At 40.8% G+C, this 25,188-nt stretch overlaps 1 protein-coding gene across 4 annotated transcripts in view; it reads right to left on the reverse strand.

Annotated features, from left to right (window-relative positions):
* INTS9 (integrator complex subunit 9) overlaps positions 1-25,188 on the reverse strand; it is a 69,233-nt gene that overhangs the window by 21,946 nt on the left and 22,099 nt on the right. For all 4 annotated transcript variants that reach the window (XM_040552465.1, XM_040552468.1, XM_040552467.1 and 1 more), the window contains 5 exons: positions 23,898-24,032; positions 18,813-18,924; positions 12,859-13,039; positions 10,417-10,477; positions 2,254-2,425 (listed from right to left, as the gene is read on the reverse strand). In XM_040552465.1, the coding sequence (XP_040408399.1) occupies positions 2,254-2,425; positions 10,417-10,477; positions 12,859-13,039; positions 18,813-18,924; positions 23,898-24,032 (661 nt within the window). The remainder of the gene's footprint in view (positions 1-2,253; positions 2,426-10,416; positions 10,478-12,858; positions 13,040-18,812; positions 18,925-23,897; positions 24,033-25,188) is intronic.

A 25,188-nucleotide genomic window follows, 5' to 3' on the forward strand; every position in this document is an offset into this window, starting at 1 on the left:
AGGAAGCAGGAACATCCTGCTGAGTGTATCTGCCTGCAGACAGAGATAGACACTGCAGGCAAAAAGCCACAGACAGACAAATTTAGGTAACAAACCTGAATTCTTAGTGCCGGGAATCACTGAGCACTCCAAGGTCACTACAGCCAAAGCAGATCTCAACTGAAGTTTTGTAGGAAGTATAAACTGGGAACGAACCTCAAAGACCATGACCTAATGTATCCACAGGTTGGTACGACCTCCATTCAGATACCTTAACAGCTTGCCAGGGCCAGGTTCTAATAGCAGTCTGCTCTGTTTCCTCATTTCACGGAAAAAATGCATTTTAATATGGAAAGATCAATTACCTGTCCTTACAAGAAGGACAGAATAAGACTTTTTTCCATTAAAGGCCAGTTTCCAACACCCTGGCTGATGGGGTAGCACCTTCACAGCATGATTAACACCAGCAATTTCCTGAAAATTCATGAAATACACAACCCAGCAGAGGGTGTACATGCTCTGGTTTCAATTGAAGTCCCAACTGAAGTAAGGTTCACTGTTTCCAAAATAATGCACGTCTATACAGCAGTTTTACCAATTACTGTAATTAGGGCATGTTTCCTGAAACTACCCCAAAGGACAGGAGTGATGGGTACCGTAACAGCTACGTTAGTGCTGTGGTATCATGCACCATCCTCCAGCATAAACAGTCTTTAGATTTAAGTGTCTTACCTGCTCATCAGGGATTCCCTTGTACCTTCCCTCTCCTTGCAATAATACTAATTACACACTGCTTTACATCTACCAATATGCTTTCCAAATCGGTTTAACAATATCATGGTACTGTGACATGATTTCATACCAATATTGTGAAAGAGTCAAAAGGACTTGCCCATCACTACCCTGAAGTCTACAGCTAAAAAACAAAGAAGGCAAGAAATACCTTTCCCAGTCCCGTCTGCTTTAGGAGGTTATGTGCTTTCCGGCAGTCCTATTCACTAAAAAGAGGATGACAATAGGCTTAACAGTGGGACCACCCCCTCATGCCCTTGCTGTGGGAGTAGGTTTGATCAATTACTCAGAGTTCTCCTCCCCATTTCTAATTACTTTGTCCTCATCCAAAATCCACACCTTTTTTATCTGACTGAGAATTGTGTATAACACCTCTCCCAATTACAATAGAGCTCTTTCCACATCAAATCAGTAGCAGTGGCTTGAAAGATGATTTCCCTTCTCATGTCTGAACAGTGCCCACTGCAGGCTCTGTTTGGATGACATGTTGGGTATAAAGAGGAGGCACTTGGACAGCACATCGGTTTGAGGGAAGGCATTGAAGTATTTCTAAAGAAGATCAAACTCTAGAAGATACTCCCTTTGCTGGATCTCTCAGAAGCTTTATGTTCTCTCTTAAACACTTTGTCTTGCTGTTAATGACTGCCATGGTCCCAGGATGCAGCTGCCCTGTGGACCAGTGACCACAGCTCATTCTGAGATGGATAGGATTGATCCATTAAATCCATTAAAATTAGGAACATACTGGGAGAAGTGAAGGAACTTAAAGGATGGTCCTGTTGTGCCCCTGGCAGCCTGAGTTACTGAGAAAGGAAACAGCACCCCAGGTTCTTAGCTGGAGCCGTACCTTCAGCTTCAGATACAAATGTGGCTGTCAGCTAAAAGGTGTCTGAAAAAAAAAAAAGCTCAACCACAAGGCAGCGATGGCATAGATCACGGCTGCCGGACCTGCATGGGGTGCACACTTCCGAAACAGCAGACATGTCAGAAATATCTTTAGAAACAGACAGGTTGTACAAGCTTACCAAAGAGTCAAGCCTGAGTCTGAGGTTTTGCAGAAAGGGAAGGAGAAGATATGAGTAAAGGTTTGTCATTCCAATGGGATATGGGGAAGTGTTTCTCTTTTCTGACCGGCATCAGTTAGGTCTTCCAAGGGTTTGACTTGCAGGCAGCTGCTTTTAATCCAAAAATTAATTTCCTGTAGGCATTTTACTGCTGTGCACAACAAAGATTTTTCTTAGAAATGGCAAGGATTGACTCTACATGGCAAAGGTTGGCTCTGCAGGGCTAAAATGAATTAAATGGCACAATAATTACATTCGTCACTACACTCAATACTGGGGTCTTAATTTAAACGAGTTCCTACCAAAGTCAGAAACTTCTACCCCGGAACAAATGAGCAAAGCCCCTGGGATCTGGCCGCAGTTCACCAGAGTGCACAGCCTATTGCTAATTTGATAATGATAACTGCATTTCACTTACCTGTGAATATAACAGTATTCAAGCTGGATTTTCCCCATAACTCCATGAAATGAACCACATCCCCAAATCTCAGAGAGGGATGTCCAGTAAACACGACACACGGCTGCTTGAAGTCATTACTGAAGTCTCCATGGATGCTGGGATAATGTTTTAATTTGTTTGTCTGAATGAGCTGAAATAAAAAAAAAAACAGAAATTCAGACATTACAAACGTTTCATGCCTCTGTGCTCTGTAGCTCAGTGTGTGTATTGACATGCGATTAGGAATATTCCACAGGTTGTTTATAATTCATCACAGAGTCCTTTCCTGCATATTCCTGAGATTTTCCAGAAAATTTAGTCGTTACTGTCCCAAATGTTATGAAAAGGAAATTAGAGCATGGAGCCAGGTGCCTCCAAGTCCTTCCTCTCTTTTCTGTGGTACCAGCAGTATGGTAACGGAGAAGAAACTCTGCAAACATTCCCTGCTTGCAGTTTCCTGGAGTGAACAGAGTGCTCAGCTGCCAAATTCAAAATAAGCTACTTTTTCCCCTCTGCCATGTCTACAAAGAGCTCTGGGCACTGATGTTGAACCTGGTTTTCTTACATCACACTAGTACCAGGCAATTTTGCCCTCGGTGGTATGTTGTTAGGAGTTTCACTGCTGTAATGGGTTCAAACAAAGCCAAATCCTCTGGAAAAGCATAAGAAAAAAATAGACTCTGACTTTTCCTCCCTTAACTATCATTGAAATTAGTAATAACAAACAAACAAAAAGAAGTACTTGTCGCTCGAAGTGGAAACCAGAGCGTGCTGTGCATGCAGAGCAGATTTCTTTACTAAGGTGGGGAAGTTTAGTTCTCAAGGCACTCTTTGAAGAAGAATTTTGCTTTATTTCTCCTGCCTCTGGTCTCTAATCTGTAAAGCAAGGTTCAACATAGAAAGCAATTTAATAGACTAGCATGTTGTGCACTTCCATGCAATATTTTCCCAGTCTTTTCTTGGCAGGTATATGCTCCCATCCCTGGCTTGAAAATAATTTTAAACATGGTTTAAATTTTAAACATGGTTTTAAATATGGTTTCCTTAAAGGTATGTGGTTTAAGGCAATGAAATCACATGCTGAACAACTGAAAAAAAAAACCAACACAAGGAGCAATGCTTCCTCTGCCAGCCAGTTTTAATGGAGGTGGGACTCTTCATCCAAGATCCCTCCACACATTACTGTCTCCTGCCATGCACTGCAACATTGCCCAAACTACAAAATTCACAAAATGTGAATTCACATTCACTACAAAATGTGTTGGGAACACATTTCTGTAGCTGTTGTATGGTGAAACCCCAGACAGCACCACTAATTAGCAAGCAGCATGCTCTTCACTACAAGTCGTAACACGATGCGTGCAGAAATCTCAAGACATTTCTCTTCATTGCAGCAGACTTGATTTTCAAAAAAGGAGCTAAAAATGAACATTATAACAAGCAACTTTTCTGGTCTCTCAAACCTGTAACTCATCTTTCCAGATCTTCTTCTACTTGCTTCTTTTTACCATGGTAGATCTAACTCAAATTGTGTCCCCACATGGAAATGAAGGAAAGCTGAGAAATCTGGGATGTCTTTAAGCCTCTTTGCAACAACAATTGCACACAACGCAGCATCTCAGAACTTAAGGTTATTACCCAATTAGGTTCTTAACTGAATTCGGCCTCACTGAACAGAATATCAACCCTATTACGCTCACATTCTAGCTGTCACTCCCTAAAGGTTTGTTTTGGTGCTGGAACAGATAACGTACAAACTTAACCTCAGTAACTTTTTTATAACAGAAAGTTGGTTGCGCACAGGTGCAGGTATTTCTCCTTTGCATCCTTGAGCATGATCCCCTTCAAATTCACAACAGCAAATATTTTGCTGTGATTTTGCATGTGACTTCCCACACATCCTATTTAAAACTGCTACACAGTACTTGGATGACTGCAATTGAAGGGGATTGGTAGCATTCCTTCTGGGGGTTGACACAAGTTGGAAACTGTAGGTTTCCACAGTAATACAGCCCGTTATTTCCATGTGGATCCTTAGATCATGAAGGAGGAAGCCAGGGCACTACAGTTTCCGCAACTTACTAGTAATGTCAAATTTCTATTTAGTCTTCCAAAGGGGAATTTGAAAATACATCCACTAATGCTCTGGCAGCCAATATGCACTCCGTCTTACAAACACTCCTGCAATTAAGACCGGTAAAGATTTCTGATTAACACATCTGGAGTGCAATAGTTAGAATCTGAAGTTAACTCCAGTAATAAAAACTGTGTTCCTTGTATGTTTATAAACATAAAAAGCTGTATTCTTTTTAAAGCATTATGGCAGCTTCAAGTCCCTTCCTATTACCTTGAATAGAGACACAGGATCTTTAATCTATTTTAGGACCTTGGGTTCTGTGTGTGTGCACTCATTTATTTTTATTTTTTGTTGTTTTATTTTCAGCACCAAAACACTGAGCATAATGTTGGGGTGCATTGCTCCTAGCGGGCATGCTAACTCAGGATGGAAAAGGGATACGTTGAATCCTCAGCACCATCTCCTGAGGTGTGGTGATTTCTTCTTTTTATCTTTTTTATTATCTTAGAAGATTTTTATGGTAAGTCCACAGAAGCTCCGTACTGTAGCTCGTGATCTTCAGTTCTCACGGCTGGATGTAGCAGGGGTGAAAGGCTACCTAAACAAGTTTAGAGACATTCTGCTCACTCCAGTGATAAAGCAGCTGGTGGATTTTAGTATCTAGAGCAAAATCTTTTCTAATTACCCTATCAAAAATATATGGAGCTGAACTTGCAAAACAGGTCCAACAAAATTTCACAAATCATCAAAGGGACTAAATCTGTAATGATCTGTGCAGGTCTTTTACACAGCCCCTCTCATCTGTAGATATAAGCACAGCAGTCACTGCTGTGCTACGTTCACAACTCCGACCTGCACCAAGACGGGGCCGGGACCAGTACCTGGCATTTAGCCAAGCCCTATTTTCAAAAATAGTTGTTTCTGGAAACACGAAACAACATTCAGTGCGTGTTTCTACATAAAGAACGGTTATTGACTGAAAGCTTAAGAGACAGAGGATGGTAAAGCACTGAACTGAGACTAAGGATTGCTGTGGGTTTTTTTTTTAAATCCCAAATGGTTACGATTCCCTTTAAAGCAGTAGATTTGATTTACAGGGTCAGCAACTGCTGCTGTAAACAGGATAAATCTCCAGAGCCTTTGTGTATCCTTTGCTGAAGTGAGCCAACGTACACTGCTATTTACTGTGTGCGTCTGTGTGCATGTGTTCTGTACCCAGAATTTGGAACAGATCTGGTTCTTCTCAATGAATGAGTGATGCATGGCTTACTTCGCCTCCCTCACCCCCTTCGTCAGACCAGTGCTAACAGGGGCCTAATTCTGTGTAAAACAAGACAAAATATAATGCTATACAATCACTTTGTTCCAGGTGTTTATTGCTTTGAATGTGATATGCAGGAACTGGTGTCTGGAGGAGGGAAAAATGAAGAAGACCAATGCTAGTATTTAAGACCACAGAATCAATATTACTCCCACCCTGGCTATTTTCAGTCAAAAAAAAATAGGCTTTTCCTAGCCATTTCTCCTTGATGTTGCTAAAAGACTCTTATGAAGAGGACAGTAAATCCAAATTCTTCCTCCACCAGCAAATACTGATCCATATAAATTACCTCTCAAATATTTCTGTTGCAGCTATTTAGAGAAATACTGTAAATTCTGGATTCACTTATCTTATAGCCTGGAATTAGCAATGTAAACATTAAGCAGAAAGGAAAAGGAGTGAAAGCTTCTCCTTTGGCTTTGTGAGAACAATTCGGCTGTTCTTTTATAAAGCCTCTGCCTCCACAAAAGGGACGGTGCAGAGTGTACAATCCCGTGGTTCCTGCTAAAATGGTCAGGGAGATGGCTAATTCCTTAGCTGAGGCTGTGTTAGGATGGGATGTACCTATACCCTCATGAAACTTGGTGAAACACTCTCGAGTTTGTTCTGGGATACCAGACTAACATTTCTAAACAAAACAAATTTCTGATTTATGTTCCACAGCACTTCAGCTGGCCATTGCGGACCCTTAAGGTTATTTAGACACTTGACTTATAACTGATATAACTTATAACTGACACTTGGCTTATAACTGATGCTCTGCCCTGGACGTGAAAGTTACCACCTCCCTTGGCCAGCCTACTGGATTCACAATATTTTGGTTTCAACTAGGTTTTTTCAAGGTTTCAACTTTGCAGAAGCGTCCACCATTACTTCAATTTGAGCTCCTTCTCCTCTCTTCCCTATCACAATACCTGCTGGTGAAAAACTGAATTTCCACTGTTGTCTAAGCATAGGGGAGAGCAATCCATGGAGTGATCCATCCCTTCCCTAACTTCCTCCACTCCATTTCTCCCGTTTTCCTTCTGAGAAATCACTGGCTGGAATTTAGTTTGACTCCAGATCCTAACTTCCATCCAACAGCGTCACAACAACTCCAACCCCAGCGATCACAGGGAAATGCCTTTAAAAGTAGACCTTTTAGCTGGTGCACCAGTCAAAAGTCTGCAGATGAGACTTCAAACGCTTGTTTGAGAATCCAGACACCCCATTCATCTGAACTTTAATAAGAATTGATGCTCGAATTCCACCTAAAATAGGGAATTTTGAACAAATTGCCCCCCCAAGCCAATAAATTCTACAGAGTGATTGCATGGGAGGAGATACGATGAACACCTACTACTACATTAAAGCAGAAGTAACATGGAACTAGTAGAAGAGTTTTGGGTTCTCTGCAGAGTTGAGCGTGTCTGGTTTTATTCACCACAAAAGAACAAGGAGTGAGTTCAGAGCAGGTAACGTAAATCACAAACCCGGAAAACTTTCATGCTAGGAGAAGGAAAAGCTTCAAACAACTTAGTAGGGAGCAAAGAGTAAGATGAAATTGTTATAGAGAAGACAAAGATACCTATTTATCTTCTTGTAATAATGGTTACAATACAATAAAAAAATGATTAAAGGAAGTAAACGCTCTTTTATGCTACGGATGAGGCACCACTGGAACTCATTCCTACAAGAGACTCTACCAACAAGCTGGGGGACTTCTTCCTTGTTTGTTTCTAAATCTTGTTTATACAGCTAGTATCAAATGTCAGGGCCAGAAAGCATGCTGGGTTGGACATGTTCTGTAGATAATTAGCAGCTTACATCCTGGCCTCTCCCTCTTTGATGTATCACGTTATTAATGCTTGCTAATAACTAAGGGGCATGTTTGAGTAATTCCCTATTTTCTTCCAACAAGTGAGCACTAAGCACGTCTTTTCACGATGGACAATTTCCATACAGTTTACGTAGCACAAGCCTACCATTAATTTGAAAAAAAAGTAAGGCAATTCTCCACTAACAACCTATCCAATAGACACAATCGCTCAATGTCTGTTTCTGATGCTCATTAAAAATTTCCTCGAGTGTCAGTGAGCAGAGCTGCTGATTGTGAGGCTGTGGAGTCACAGATTTCAAATGAGGGGGTTTACCGATAACAAAAAGGCTGACTGCTGGCTATGGCTCTAGCCTAATAACAAGAAGCCATGAGCCCAAGTCCATGCTCCCTCCTAGACTGACAGTATGGCCGTGGCCACGTTATTCAGACCAGGTCTATAGTAAGACCATTCTGCTTGGCAAAATTACACCTGTGCTGTGTGTCAGTCATCTATACACATCTCCACATGTTTTGACTGTTTAAAACCAAAACGTGCATCGCATAGAACAGAGAGGAGCAATATGATCTCCAGTTCTCAAGCGTGTCTAAGCTTCTGAGTTATGACCTTAGAAAAAGCACTAAATGAAATAAACAGCAGGCTCGGTCCTCCTTTGCCTAGGTATTAGTTGGTTTGGGGTTTGCTATTAGCCAAGCTTTTGAAAGAGCGTTGCTATGTGCCTAGGGCCGCTGCCTGCCATCATACAAATTGTTTTTGCAAAGCACCAGTATATATCAGGAATTAAAAATGAAAGGAACTAGCAAGTCATTTAGTCCAACACGAGGCAGGGGGTGGGGTGCAGTGTAGGTTTCTCCACTGGCCAGTGTTTATAAAGCAGCTGGAAGTGAGCACCCAGACAGATCATCTCTGTGGCGTTTGATGACGTGCTGTGAAATGCGAAGTACTTACTTCAGACAGCAATTCAGCACTGAAATGCCTAAGGGTACTTAATAGTTTAATAATTTAACGGCATTTAATAGTCATTTAATAGTTTGGGAGCCACAAGGATGTGGATGCACACTGCCTGGTGTCATTTAGCACATTTAAAGGAACCCTTAGGCAAAAATTTAGGAAGCCTAAGGATGGCTTCCTAGAAATGACATTCATGGATTTAAATAAAGTTGGTTGTGCATCTCATGATAAAATGCCCCTAGCTTTGTGGGTCATAACATATATGATTTGGCCTTGTCAAGCAAAGCCTGTACCTGTAACAGTCACGTTATTCCCTCTGTGCTCTTCATTTTGTCATGAGGAAGCCAATCTGTTATCCACCGCTGAGAGTCTTTTCCTAGATAATTACCTTGATCTACACATGAAGCACCGAGGAGTGTCTCAACAGATAAACAATTATTTGGCAAAATCTCATTATCAACAGGCCTCTGGAGAACATAAAATGTCCTAAAAATTAGAGGACACAGTTATCACTCTACAAACATAAAGACCCATCATGTACAATGGCTTAATTAATCCACTCTTTAACAGCACATGTTTGGCTTCTCATTTTTGGAAAGGTTTTCACTTAAACCTGCCAGTTCCAGTGCATATTGTGAAGTACAATTTTGAAGCAATGCTTTTGGTAAAGCATAGGAGTCAGTGAAACCAAAGATACTATGGATCAAGAAGGATAGCCTGGAAAGCAGAAATGCAGGGGAAATTAGAAAGCATAGCCAACAACATGGCTACAGATTCTCCTATTCAGAGGTTTGGGACCGATTTACTAGTGTGAATGAGATTTTTGGTTACAAGAAAGGTGTGCCCTACAGTCTACATTATTCTTGGAAACAGATTATTCATAATTCATTGTGTATCCTCATTGAAACGCATTCAAGCGTGTGGAAAGAACGAGGGCTTCTGGTCAGATCCTTCTTCTAACAATGCCCTTGAATCATCTACAGATGATATATATGATGGGCAATGGCAATTACCAGAACAAATCCCTGGACAAGTTGCCTCAGAGGAAAACAAAACAATGCCTGAATTTCATCTCTTAAACCTGCAATGGCTACTCCACCTCCCATCAAACCGTTTTGATCTGAGGAACTAAAAGAGCCAGTTTTCTGAGACTGCATGCCCCAAGTGGTTTACTGTCTTGCAGGAGTAGGATTTAGCCAAAATTATTTCTCAGTCCCATCTCTTCCTTTCCCAGCCTGCCTCCCACTTACTTCAGTCAAAAATCTACCTGTTCCCAGTAGGGGGAATATAAGATTTCCTTTCTTGATACGAGAGGTAACTCTGAAGGCATAAATGTTTATTTATTGTCTGGATGGCTAGAACTTCCCCTCAAACTGTGTATTTTGATTCAGGGTAGATCCCCCCACCTTATTCCTCTTTGCTTCACAAAGATGCTAGCTCAAGTCATTTAATTTACAATTGCCAGTGACACCACGCAGTACTACAAGCTTTAACTTTCTTATATCAACTCTCTATTTCAAGATATCAGCAGACAACATGGTGCCTATTTCAGCTAAGGAGGTAGGAGCTGGGATGGCTAAGCTGACTCTGATAACAAGCTCTTAGTTTTAGAGACTTTGAAAGAAACTGCTTGGACAAAGGGAATATTTGTGGTTGCAGCCTGATAAGAGCAAACATTCGTCCATGTGTACGCCAGATAGCCTTCTGCGGGGGAAGAAGTAAAACAGGCAAGCATATGTAAGTTATACGCTGAAATAAACACCATGATAATTTTTGAGTTGAGGGAACACCATCATTCATTCCTCCCCCAGGTTCCTAAATTAATCAATGGAAATCAGAGAAAAATATCTTGCATGAATAATGCCACAAAGCTATGGAATAGGCGTATCACCAGAAAAACAACAGCCACAGGACTGCGTTCCAGAAACCCACTCACTCTGAGATCTCAGCAAACAGCAAGACCGTGGTTTACTTACCTCAGCGTGGGGAAAAGGAGGTTCTGGAAGATATACCTTTGTTTGTTTGTTATGACACAACCTTTACAAGAAAAGGAAAATAAACTGGGTTAGAGAGCTGCAGAACACCCTGCAGTATCTGCTGCCATCTACTGTTAAAACTTTTCCTGGAGAAAGCCATTTCATGGCTGTGGTATCAGGTGCAAAGTCACTAATTTGGTTTTTTTTTTGCTTCCAGCCTTTCTGTTTAGAAGACCAACACCTACTGGACATGATGAATTGGTCATAGCAAGATCACTAAGAGAAAGTGCAAGGCAGCTGCAAGTAATTTTGTACGCAGTATGTAACAGAACCCATTGCTGTGGTAAACAAATTTGTAACTCAACATCCATGTAATTTCACAGGCAAGACTTTAGCAATTTTTCCAAAGCCAAATCATCCTTGAACAGAAAAATTCCACTTGCCTCATCCCAATTCTCAGCGATGACTTAGTCCTTTAGTTCATTATAATCTAATTCTCCTATGCATTTCATTATTGCAGCTATAATATTGGCAAACTGCCTCTGACCACAGCATAATGCTTACTGTTCCCTGCTATTTTCTATCAATCATTTATTTTTAAATCACAAATATTGGAAGTTGTTGATTAGCCCTAGTCAGAGTCCTGATTCATCCTATTACAGGAGACAAAAGAAGATTTTTGTCAGAGGTCTGTGTGATGTTACAATCATCTGTAGTGACACTGTCCTGCTGGCTTTTTCTGGGAAATATTACCCTTCTCATATATTCTTCACTTTATTATAAAGCAACAAGCCTTGGTCAAACTAAATTTGATAAAGTCTAAGAGACACTAAGAACAGGAAATTTCTTTTAGATGACTAACTGCCGGAACTGGAAGGCTGGAATCCCTGAATTTCAGCACCAGTTCTGATCCCAAATGTCTATGTTACACATTACAACCTCTGCCTCCACTTCCACCTAAATAAAACATTTACTTTAAACACAAGTATTTGGAGATTAGCTAATGTTGGTGCTGACTTCTGAAAATAATCCTCCACAGACAAGCAGAATTCAAGTAAATGGCGTCTGAATACTTGGGTGGCTGAATTGTGCCAACTAGACACAGCAGACAAAACAGAAGCTTCACCTGCACACTGCACTCAGAGCTGCCTTACAACCCAACCAGCACATGTAACATTCCTGCTACCCTGACCAGCAATATCGAGCTGAAAAGAATTATTATAGCAAGAACTATGCAGCTACCACTTCAGCTACTACTGAAATGAAATCACCATGTACGTACAAAAAACCCTAACAGCTTAAATATAAACTTTATGAGTCAACACACACCAGTGAGTACACTGAAATTTGGCCAGAACACCAACGCTTGATTTTCCTGCTTTTGCTAAAAGTAATGTGTTAAAATTCACCATATTTCAAGCTTCTTTATGACTCTCCTGAGGGATCAATTCACCTCAGATTTCCAGGACCTCTCTTTTCTTTCCTAAACTCTAGACTAAAAAGTTTGGTGAGGAAGAAAGGAAGGAAAAGCAAACTTACTCTGCTTAATAATACAGAGCATCTCTTAGTAAGAATTTAGGAACAATCACAAGTGGTTGGGTTCTCTTCTCCATGGCTCAGAACCACAGACTAATTTAGGTTGGAAGGGGCCTCTTGAGATCATGTACTCCAACCTCCTGTTCAAGCATGTTCTGCTAGAGCACGTTGTCCAGGACTGCATACAGTCAGATTTTGGTATTTCCATAAACAGGGATCCTACAACCTCTCTGGGCAATCTGTCCCAGTGTTTGACCACCCACCTCATGGTAAAATGTGTGTTGCTTTTGCTCCAGACTAAAGAGTCCCAGCTCTCTCAGCCTCTACTTACATGAAAGATCATCTTTGTGATCCTGTTCTAGTCTCATTCCAGTGCACCTGTATCTTTTTTTTTGCACTGGGGAACTCAGAACTAGACACAGTGCACTAGATGTATCCTCACTGGTGCTGAGCAGAGAAAGATGACCTCTCCTGACCTGCTGGCAATGCTCTGCCTAATGCAGCCCAGGATAGTGTTGGCCTTTTTTGCATTGCGAATGCATTGCTGACTAAGGAAAATTAAGTCTGAAATATATAGACAGAATATGGCTCTCATTTTGGGGCATTGAATGAGACTTGCAGAAAGGAATATTTAAAAGTCACTCAAGTCAGGTCCATCATTGAATCACCAATTCAAGTACCAAAAAGCACAGACTATTTGAGTTTGCGTGTTCTACAGGAAACGATGCTCGCCTAATTATAGAACATCTACTTACACACGCACGCACACCCTTGTGACACAGGAAACGTGCACAATTCTAATGAAGTATAAATCAGAATATGTCAAGTAGACATAACCTGCGTATGTCTATTTACCATAGTTGAGTGTGTGAATCGAGCCTGATAAAGCAGCCCTTTAACACCTACCATTCAGCAAAGATCTGGGAGAACTCGAGGGAGCTGTTGGCAACGGGAGAGATGAAATAAAAAGGGACATTGGAGAGTCCAGCAGAGTCAATATACTGATACAGGCACTCCAGCAGATCATATATTACTCCAGAGGGGTAACAGGGAACCAGCACATTTCCTCCATTCCGGACAGTCATAGCTAAGAGAAAGAGAAAAATCAATTAACGGGGTTCATATTTAAACTTTTTAATAGAGTTCCTTTAATCCAAACATAAGGCATAGAAAGAAGCTGCTGCACGAGTTGGCAGAACATGTTATGCATATGAATTGGGGGGATCACTTCTGATAACTAAACACATTTATTTACTGCCTTTTCCTGGCTTAGTGAAGTTATTATATACTCCATAAGCTGGGGGGCACACAACGTACTGAGCACATGCAAAACTCCTGACACGAGAGGGCGATCTTGCACTGGCACATGAAGATAAATGCCCAAAGGGACACAAAACACCCTACCATCAAAATAAACCCTGCTCCATCTATCAGCTGTCCACGAGAGGTGAAGGACGACAGTTCACAGGTCTCAGCTGAAAGCACTAGACATGGTAAGCTGTTCTGTGCACGGTGTTTTCAGGATGCTGGATGAGTGGCTGAAGATACAGTTATTTCAAACAGCCCTCAAAGATAGAGGTGGGCAGGGGGAGCGCTTCTCCTTTTCAAAAGCTCTACATATTTCTATGCCCTTTCAACATAACAAGAAAAATTTAAAGCCTCAACAAGCTGTAGACAGCATAGGACTCGAGAAAAAAAATGAGGAAAAGAAAAAGAAAAATAGGTTTACTCTGTAATCAAGACAGATCCGAGTGCAACAGCAAAAGCAAGCACAACAGCAAACATTTTGTTCTTTTTGGCAGGATAAATTACAAAAATGCTGTACTTTATGAGAAAGAGGAAATACTTTGTCCAGCTCACTAAGCAGTGGCTATCTCACTAAGATTTCATCTGTGGTCGTGGGGTAAAACCATCTACTGCTGTTAATTGCAGTGCAGCAGCAGTAACATTATGCATCAAGGCATTACACAAAAAGCTGTGAAAGAGCCTGAAAATGCATATATTAAATCCTGCCATAATCACTTCCTTGACTGCAGTTTATTGATAAGCTTTGATAGGGTACAGATCTAGAACATTAAAGGGTCTTTTTGCACCACCTAAATGTTCAAAGAAGATTTTTATGGCTGAATGTTTCAAGGTTTTATGGAGTCTAGGGAAATGCACAGACTCCATGGTGGGATTTTTCACATGCATTTAGGTGCTTAACTCCTTTTAGGAGTCAGTACCTATTAGCTGCATCTCTCAACAACAAACAGTGGTCAAAACCACCTTCTATATCAGAGCTATGTTATACAACACTAACAGCAATGTAGTGAATTTATTGCTTAGGTTTTCTCCAGGTCACATACAAACTCTACCATCGAAATATTTGTGAATATAAACAGCAATACTTTACGTGTGCCTAGAACTTGAGATGTTACAAGAAATCCCAGCAATGTATTATATTATCCCTCTTACACATGCAAGCCTCACCTATCCCATCTGTAAACAGGATGTGAAGAGAGGAATGAGGAGATTAAGAATGATATTTTCAAACCCATGTGGGGGCTGAAAGATAAGCCTCTGGCTCCAGAAGCAGAATTTACATTGCTTCGTTGTACACCCAGAAATTCCACAAAGAGGAAAGATAAGTACCTACATCCACAGCAGCACGAATGCTGCACAGACAGAGGCAGAGGATGGAGTGCATTAGTAATCAGTGGGAAATCCTAAGGAAAGGCACATGTCTGCACCTCTGCCTCCATCCTGAATGAGGATACTGGCTCAAACAGCGAGGTATGGGTCTCCTTGGAACAGGTTCCTTCTTCTTTCACTCAGGCATCGACTCACCCAGTTAAGACAAATATTGAACTCCCCCATTTTAGGAGGCAGCAGGAAGAGCTTTCATCTAATAATGGACTGGTTAAAGAATCTGCCCAGGCCACGAAAATGGGGGTTTCATTCTTAAGCCTTAAGAGTTTGAATTCGCAGCTCTCCCTTCCCTGCAGCCATTGGATCACTATAAGAACCTCAGGCCTTTTTGACTGAAAACCAGACGTTCAAGATGGTGGGTAAGGCCTCTGTGCAGATGCCAACTTGAATTTCAATTCCCAGGGAAACTAGAGAGTTGGCTAGCAATAATTAATATAAAATCACTGTCTGGTGAGGGGAGCACTCTTCCACCTGCAGACCAGGCCACAGACCCAGGCTTGCTGGTACCTTAAATTTCATGTTCCTGCCTGCACAGTGATGCACCTTTCAGCCTGGCCTAGGCCTCGGGACAGGAAAAGACAGCAATACAACTATCACAACCCTGACGAGACTGTGTGTGTCAACTTTTGGGCTTAGAATATACTACTTCATTCCTTGGTGCAAGTCAAGTTTATTTGTCTTTGCTGACCACAGAGAGTGATCTAAACAGCTGGGCAGTAATTCCTGGTGGTGCTCTGAGGTGTTTTCATAAAGGGATGAGGATTACCTCCCAGCTTCTCTGAAACAGGGATGAAAACCTGTACAAGCGTATCGCTTTCCGTGCGAGTGGCAGGTTCAATCTGGCTGTCTTGTACAACCTTCTACACTTGTCATTAAGAAGACACGTATATTTGAAAGCTGTTTAAAGCCCAATTTATCTCTGTGACTGATGGCTGCACTCTCTTGAAAAATGTTGTATAATAATCTTGGCATTTCAAATTTAGTCTCCTTCAGTAGCTCCATAACAAGTTGTTCAATTTACAACTCACAATGAGATGCTTGCTTTTCCAACAGCTGCCACCACAAGGTCAAGTTGGCACCTAAAAAGCAAACTGTGCTCTTTTCTGCTTTATATAAACATGTGCACACGCACAGAGAGGCATGACCGCACACGCACGCAAAATATCACAAAACTGTCCCTACAGATAGTCTGGCAATTTTGCTGATGATGCCCAAAGCAATGTAAAAATACAACTGCTTTCCTCTAGCTTCAGAGTGCTGGTGCTGCACTGCTGTACCAAAAAAAAAGGGGTTTGGGCTAAACAGAGACGAGCTCGGAGACACAACAAAGTATGGTTTCAGTGGAGCACACACAACGTGGAGAGCAAATCATGCATGTGTCTTGGTAATAATGGGAATCAGCATCCACGACTCTACATGCTGGGATGCAAACAGAGATCAAGGTGAAATTTTCACACTTTCAATTCTGTGCTTAACAACGCTTACTCACAAACATGCTGTTACCCTATGATAGACATTTTTGGTAAATTTGCAGTGTCTGCCTCTACCAAGCGTATTTTGAGCTTCTTGTGAAGTCCCCCAATCGTTTTGGAAATGGGAAAATATATGAAAGCTATTGTGCTCAGCTTGCCTCCAATATTGCTTTTCACAGTAACCTATTGGTTTTTGGACTTTACACATTTGCAAGAAAATGGATTCACTATTTTCTTCTCCTGATGTTGGGGTAGATGTGTAAATACTGCTGATAAGAGACAGTCCTACCACTGCATTGTTCATAGAATTATTTGCTTTTTTTCAGGTGAGTGCATTTTTTGGCAATACTGCTGAATTTCCAGATTCTTACAGTGGCATCATTTTATGCATGTATCTTCCTTCCACGTTTCATAGTTTTCTAATTTCTCTGAGTTTATCTCTTTCAAGATAGAAGCTGGCTTGAAGACCTGCAAAACCCTCAAAATAGTTCAGGATGTTTCTGTAAACCAGGACGACTTGTGCAGATAAACCCCCACCTGTATCTACAAACGTAACACATTTATTTATACGCATTCATCTTTCGGATTTTGCTTTGGCCCAAGCTACAGCCGTAAGACATTGTTTAACATTTTAAAAGCATTTTAATTAACAACAGCCTCACTATTGTTTACTTAGCAAACAGCTGTTGCAGTTTAAGAAACCAGTGACCACCAAGCTGCTTGCAGGAGCACATTTGGTGGATAACTTGCAGCAGAGTTGGTAGCAGGGCAACATGCACCGCTCCTCAGCCTCTCCAGTAAAAGGCTGACACCTCAGCTCAGACCTGCTTCCTTGGTGGTTTAAGTAATATAAGATGATAGAAATGATCATGTTACCATCAATCAGGGGGACAGTAAACCCCATAAAGGTCCAGAAGGGGCAGAGAAGGGCAGCAGATTTGGATCTAGCACAACAAGGTCACCAAAGCTTGTCTGCCAGCTTGTAATAAAATTAGCAATGCATGAAAACAATGAAAACACAGCCTGTAACACACACACACACACAAACATAGGCATCATTTAGGAAAGGAAGTCACAGGTGTTAAGAATTTACAGTTTTAGGGAGAGGTTGAACAAGTTCCTGGAAGAGAAGTCCACTGAGCATTACTAACTATGCAAAAACCACGTTCAATTCAGGAAATTCCTGAAATAAAAATAGTTGAAGGCTATGAGATTACGAGGGGAAAGTATCATATAATCTCACCCTATTCTTCTGCTCTTCTCTAGACATCTGCTCGTGGTCCCTGCTGGAGCCAGGATGTTGGCAAACAGGATCTTTGGTATATCCCAAGATCATTATTTTCATAAAATGCTAAAACACACCCTATTAATAGGTATTTTTATCACAAGGAATCACCCTGACCCTGTAATTCACCTTTTCAGATAAACAAACCCCACGTAATTTCACCTTGTACTTAGGCCTTATGACCCCTGTTTGAACTGAAACATGTCCTAACCAGGGATATCTGATTTTGATTTAGAGATGGCGGGTGATGGAGGAATCTACCACATCCCTCGCATTATTTCCCTTCCACTACTATGGCAGCTCCATACTGGGATTGTGAGATAGTACACAGATAGTCAGCATCTGTGATTATGCAAAAGGATTTAAAAATTGAAGAAGGAAAATAGTGTTTTTTCTTTTTTTTCTTCTTCAAGAGTCGATTCACATGTAAGGAGTAAGAGTAAGAATTATTTGCACTTCAGTCTGTTCTCATCTTTATCTTGCAACCTTGGGTAAGCCACCTAAATACTGTACCTCCAATTTCTCCCAGGTGTACAACGGGGACCAGAACACTTGCTTATGGTGAAGATCCCCAGTTTAGACTCCTAATGTCTTTTAATAATCTTTGTAACAATCCTCCTATCCTGAGGTTTTCAGTCGTCTTTGTAAAAGGTAGTTAGTTTAAAATAAACAGGAGATACCTGACAAAAAACAGGCAATACACAACAAGACAGACCTGAGAAAGTGGTTTGATGACGGAAGCCTCAGAGTACAGAAGAACTGAGGTGGAGGAAGGGGAGAAAAGGAGAGAACAGTACTGGATGTGACATTCCAAACAGGCTGGAAAATGCTGCCATTCACACTGCTATCACAGCTTTGCAATTATCAGCTTTTCCAGCTGTGAAAGCATCTGATTAGGTTTTATATTTCTGGGGACTATAAATATATCTCGATATATTTTTTCTAAACAGAGATTGTGCTGTTTGCTTTTGATATATTTAAAAATCAGGTGTAAGAAGGGAAGCAGATGTGCTTGTTTTCAAAACTGAAAATCACAAAAAAGCGTAAAGATTTTACACTGGCTTATATACAGGAAGGAAATAGTAATATTTCAGATGGGAACAATCTCCAAAACCTAGGCAACACATAGCCTGTTGGCAGCTAAGTGACATACTTAGCAAACCAAGAGCAGCAGATGATTAAATCTTGTAATACCTGTTCCATTCCAAAACATTTTAGGTACAACTTGTGTCTCTCTAAGCACTTACTGTATTAATGACATCAGGAGCACATCGTAAAATCTAAACAGCTAGTTTTATGCCAGAAGCTATAGCTGGACAACTTATTCAGTTCCAGGAATCTTAGAATTATTTCCCACCCAAAGCAATGAATAAGATGACAAAATACGCAGAAGACTTCTTCCAACGACCTACCCAGGTTGCTGCAGAACTCTCCTACCATGCCATCTGGGTTAGCAGTCGGGATTTGTGTAAGACCCGTCAGGATGAGAACATCACTGTTTTTAAGAGAAGCCTGGTCCATGGGCTGAAACAAAGTACAGTGAGATAAAATGAATAACATGGGAGTCGTAACACAGGTTTCTCTGCTCTGCTCCAAGAGAAGTGCAATACATAAAAGATACAGTGATCAAGAAGGAGAACGAATGGAACACGTTAAACCAAACGTCCCTCTATCTGTGGAAATGCAACTGGAGTTAATACAAGCACAACTGTTTACTTGCATATTTACAGCATAAAGCAAGCAATGGAACTGTAATTGGATGTAACTCAAAGTGGTATTCTCCATAGACTAATCATTTCATGGCCTTAGGAGCTGAACAACTGAAAAGACAACCATTTCTTGCAGTCAGGAAGGGTTTAATGCTTGTGTTCCCATATTGGCTGCACCAGTTTCCAACTAGCCTTCGCAAATCCTGGTGTCAGCATTGATTTCCAGTGCTCACTGTCTTGTCAGAGGGCAGCACCATTTCCCCCAGTTTTACCATTTAGTGAATTCTCTTTGAAAGAGGTGAGATTGGTAAAAGACTTTGGGCTTGAAGCTCTCAATTTTGTGTATGAAACTCAACTTAGCATAGGGCTCTCCCTTGATGGTGAAGCCTGCTTTTCTGCCTGCAGTATTACAACCACAACTTTCAAGTTCTCATTTAAAACTGTTTGGTGCAGGCTTTTTCAGAAGCCACCTGGTGAAATGGGAAATGGCTACTGCTGGTAGAAATAAGAAGTTGTTTTAGATTCCTTAATTTGATACATTTTGCTTATTTATCTAAGAAATAATTACTTACTTAACTTCTCTAATGTAGATATAATATCATGCCAAACATACAAGTATCTTAAAAGCCAGTAGCTGAAAATGGGTTAAAAATCACAGATGCAATTACACAAAAAAAAAAAAAAAAAAAACACCACCAGTGTTCCCAATGCAACACCAGAGCTAAACTGATAGAGGAAACGTGACTTGCCTTACCAATCTCCCCTTGTGAACCTGACTAGCACTATGCCTTTACCCCGTATCTTTCTTTGAAGGCTGTGCTAGAGGCTAAGCTGTATCAAAGTGAAATAGATGTCTTCAGAGGGCTATGACCTCTGATCCACTGCAACACATGTTGTACTGAGAGCCTAAACTCGTAGGTGCAGTCCTAGGTTGTGTGGTTAGTGCTGAGGGTAGTTATCACGAGGATCATCTTGCACGCTTTCTGCCCAGGCCACGTCTGCTTCCTGGGGGACAGAGGAGGTCACACCTGCACAGTCCATCCTGTGGCTCGCAGGTGGAGCAGAGGGACTGATGACTTAATGGTCCGAGGAAATAGTGTGGCGTCTTGGCCGCTGGCAGGCTGCATAATGTTGAAGCAAACATCGTTTCTGCTTTGACTGTGCATAACAGCTCACACTTTTTTCACTAACATACTTTAAATGGGCACTTTATTAAAGCAGGATGGAAAATGCATGTTCATGTTTCTTCCCCAGCAAACATACAGTAGAATTCAGAAATTATACGTGTGACCTGATACTAAATGCATATATTCTTGATACTCAAAATCCAGCATAATCCAATCTTGAAGAGACAAAATCCACTTCTCCCTCTGCAGACATAGAATGGCCATAGTAAAAAGTTAACATTTAGCCTTGCTCTGGGCTGGGATGCACTTCTCACAACTACTATTCAAGCAAAGGAGGGCAACTGCAGCCAATTGCACGGTATTTTATGGTTATTTTATTTTCAATAGACCCTCTTTGGTCTCACCAACTGGGAAAAGATTTCTACCTTTCTACCAGAGGAGAACTGATGAACAGATTTTCTCTACTGAACTCAGAAGATCAGCGCACAGTTCCCTTGCTCACAGTCCCTCAGTGCCATTCTTGATTAGCTGAGAAAGACCTTGCACTCTTCAAAGGTGCAGGGGAATTTCATACCAATTTCAACAGAAGTTTACACAGTGTATCACCTTGTAGGACCAGACTTGCTACATGAGATTTATCACAATCTTTGACTCTCCATAGCGTGTCCATGAAAATGAAATGCCAATAATGCAATAAAAAATAATATCGAATCTGTCTGTGATAATGTACATAACGATTATGCCATATTAGATACACATAATTTCAGCTGCTATTGCACTGAGAGGGCTCGCATCGATTTTTGTGGGTTAATGTAAAGAATATGTCTTAAAAGGCTTTTAGTGACATGTCTGAACCTGTGCTGTCAACTCCGTTCTCCACTTTGGTGCCAACAGGCAATGGTGTCAATTCTAGCCTCATCAGAGGATGAGGCAAAATTTTCAATAGAGAGCATCTGCCAGAACACAGAAGTAAAGAGAACAATTAATGGTGCCAGACCTAACTCTCAAACAAACCTTTTTCAAAGCTCTTGAGTTATTTTCAGCAGCTACAATACAGCCTTGCCGAATCCCTCTCCTGCACTTCTTACAAAGGCCCATTGAGGATTTCACAAGATATTCATGGTGTCGTGTCAAAGATGGACCCAAAAGTCGGCATTCACTGCATCCACTTTCAGCTGTCTGTACATCCTGGGACGTGTCTAAACTGTCCAAACTAACTGCTTCACTTTCTATCTGTTATAAGACCCAGGAACTGACTACAGATGTAACATAACTCTGCTGATGATAAATGTAACCTCTGTGTAACTTAAAAATTCAAGAAAACTTTAAGTTGCAATTTATACCAAAGAATCAATCCTGCTCTCTTTCCATGATTGCTAATTCCCACCTGTGCTGCCACCACCACCATGTCAGCACTTAAATCCCAGTGCTGGCAGAAGGGAGGAAATGGGGGAAGGACAGTGGGACTGGGGGCAGTTTGAGTTGGGTGAGATGAACCTCATCTTGCTTGCACACTGAGAAAAGGAAATGCTCTCCAGGCTGTTACTGTGTATATTAGACAAGATGCAAGAAGAAGAAGCATTTTTCCCGTAGTACGTCCAAATAATCTGTGTCATGTCATCCTTAGCAAACTGCTGATGAGAGCCTGGTCACCTGATACTCATTTTTGATAATTACGGAGGGAGTTCCAGAAGGCTGGAAAAGTGCTAAGATTTCACTGTTATTCAAAAAGTTCAGAATATATTTTTACATATCTTAAAAATATCTTATCTTAAAAAAAACAACAAACACCACCACTAAGAAAATGCAGTGTCTGACACTGGAGTTTCATTATGACTGCTCACCACAATGTTATGGAGAAACAGGTCAGACAAACAACTTTTCACTCCCCAAACAAAAAATGCTCGTTTGTTGAACACAATTTAGGCTTTGTACTAATCAAGATACTGTTATCACTATATAATATCTGTCCAACACATTAAATAGGTGAAGAGCTCGTTGGTAGGTCTCAAAACCCACTAGTTACTATAGAATCACCATGTTGTAGGAGCTTGTAGTGGTGTTCACAGGGATTAACACTAGGTCAAAATCTATCTATTGTCTTCAACAGCCATCTGGAAGCAAATATAAGACAAAGGTGATATCTGATACGCAAGTTACACCTGATAACATTTCTGATGTGGTGAGTAAAAAGAAGAGGGCAATCTGAATGCATTCTCAACTACCTGGTATTGCTATTCCTTCAAATTATGCCTTAGTATAAAATAATGCAGAGTGCAATAGACTGTATGATAAAAACGAGAATCTCAGTGACCATCTGGGACAAGAAACAACATCAGCAGAGTGAATTGTCCAGCCTTCATCTCCTGTTAGCAAACAGACTAGGTTCTCAGGGATTCTGGTAGGCTTGTAGTACCATCTCCTGCACTTGTTAAAGCTGAAACTGCCCTGCCTAACTGCTACCATTTCTCCTGCAGGTTGCAGTGAGTGGGTGGAATCTGCTGCCCATGGGCTGTGCTCTTACCAGGCAGATCATTCACACCCATTCCCTGCCACAGCAGGGTCATTTCCTTAAACCAGGGATTTTACCAGCGGTGCAGACAAACGTTCACTTTTGGAAAATGATGACACATGATCGGACTAATTCGATAAACCGAATCACCATTTCATGTCAATGAACAGAAAACACTCTCAGTTACCAAACCACTTCCTACAGTACAAAGTTTCTCCTCACTGAAACACTATATTCACGTATCGTCGAATACTACTGCTGCTTCTTCACTAGGTCTCGAAACAAGTATAGCCCAGGCCAGTCTGAGGCAGATGAGAAAAAAGGATCTGGAGACTCTGATACAGTGCGTGCAGCTACGTACAGCCATACTGTTAAGGATGGTTTATCTACTGTACTTTTTCAGCTCCTGAGATCAAGCTTTTAAATGAAGGATGCTCAGAAGCAATACTCTTTAGCAGATATTCACCTTGGGGGAAATTACTTACTGATCATGAACCTGACACATTTTCTAAATTATTTTTAAATACCTCCTGCTAATATTGCTTTCAACTATTTTGACAACTTCTGAAGCACAGAGTACTGCAAACTTCAAGACATTCTTTGCACTAAGAATTTATGGATCTAGAGAGAATTAATTTACTGGAAATTACATCTACAGCACTATAAAGACTTTGCCCTTAGCAGAGCAGGGTGGAAATGTTGGCAGCCAGTTAGCTATCATTTCTCCCAAGGAAGGATGTTTCAGAAGTGATATAGAAGCAGTCTGCGAACTGTCTGTGAAGACTCTTTAGTGAAATATGGATTTTTTAAAAAGTCACTAATGGTCTATTGTTTAACTCTGTTGAAATTTTCCTATTTAATGCGAGAGAGAATTTCACAGGTGGTGAGTAGGTTAACATCAAGTCATCAATAACAAAGAATTTTGATTGTCCTTCCCTAGCAACTATTGATACCTGTCCACTTACCAGGGTGTTATATCTTCTCAACGCCTATTCAAAGTCTAGCCAGCTGCTAAAAGAAGTATGTTTGACAGTTTCTACCTGATCCCATCTGGGTGAGCCTCTTCTTTTTTTTTTTTTTTTTTTTTATGGTTGTTTTTTTTGAGCAAAGACAATTCCCTCTACAGAAGACTAACAAAAATGCCTATACCTGAGGGTGTGTTGTAAGCAGAGAAGATCCTGAAACGTAGGAAACCTTTTCGTAGTGCGATTGGATAATCCAATTGGAACTTCCAAGAGCGTAGCCTGAGCTGAGAGGGGTGACCTGTACAGCGCCAAACAACTCCTGAAACACACAGCAAGAGATATTAACTTCAGAGAGCCCCTGAGAGAAGTCAGAACAGGTCATTTTATCATCAGCGATACCAATTAAAAATTAGTTCTGTTATTCAAGGCCTGTATGAAGATGGTGTTTGTCTTACGTTTGCTGTTTTTATTTCCTCAGGTCTAACAGGACACATGCTCTGAGAAAAACTTCCTGAGGTTTGGCTTTCATCAAGACTCTTCCATGTTAATCCTCTGGTGTCTAACTGACTTCACACAGCACCATAATTCTCACTGGACACATTAACCATGGTTTAGCTGGCTTTGCTGTATTGGGGAAGCTTGTAGGAGCTTTACATCTTTGAAGACTATACCCCCTTAGGCAAATTTTATTGTTACTGGTCAGTAGGAAAGAAGGAAGGGCAAGTAATTCTGTACTAATAGAAAACTCACTTTGGGTCACATATTTTGCTGTAGAAAATGTAAAATTAAAGACAAACATGATCACTTTCTGATTTTACTTATCACTCACCAGCTTTATTTCTTTATAAACGCTATCTACAGGTGATTTAGAAACAACTCCCTGCAAACTCAATTCAAATTTCAGTTTCAGCTCTGAGCATAAACAACCTGACAGTTTTCTCCTTTTCACATGTCATTGGAAAGTATATTGCTTTATCTGTACACAGCAACGGGCTATACTTGCTTTGAGAAAGGAAAATAAGCATCCATGTATACTTCACTAATGTGTTCTACTTTCTGGTTACTGAATAATAGAACAAGTATCGGACTCATGCAATACTAATGATTTTTCTAGTATCCCAATATATATTTGGATGCCTCTCAAAACAAAACAGGGTCTCTATTCTTCTACTCCTCAGAGTTTGTAAACCAAGGCTCTATATTCTGATGACACGCAGATATGTAAAATGGACACCAAACCATTCTTGATGTTGCCATGTTTTGGGTTAGCTGACTAATTAGGCTCTGATTATTTTATGAGTTTGCTTTGGGAAGAGATAAAGTATGCTCTAGAAATGTCTCCTTTATTCCAGTAACTATAAAAGAATGATTGGTCTGAAGGTACAAATCTAAAATAAAGTGAGATGCATCCACACTGTGGAGGCAGTCAAAAAGGAACATTAACCATCCACCAATACTGAAGAAGTTTAAGCGCC

Source organism: Cygnus olor, chromosome 3 (assembly GCF_009769625.2).
Source record: "Cygnus olor isolate bCygOlo1 chromosome 3, bCygOlo1.pri.v2, whole genome shotgun sequence".
NCBI lineage: Eukaryota > Metazoa > Chordata > Aves > Anseriformes > Anatidae > Cygnus > Cygnus olor.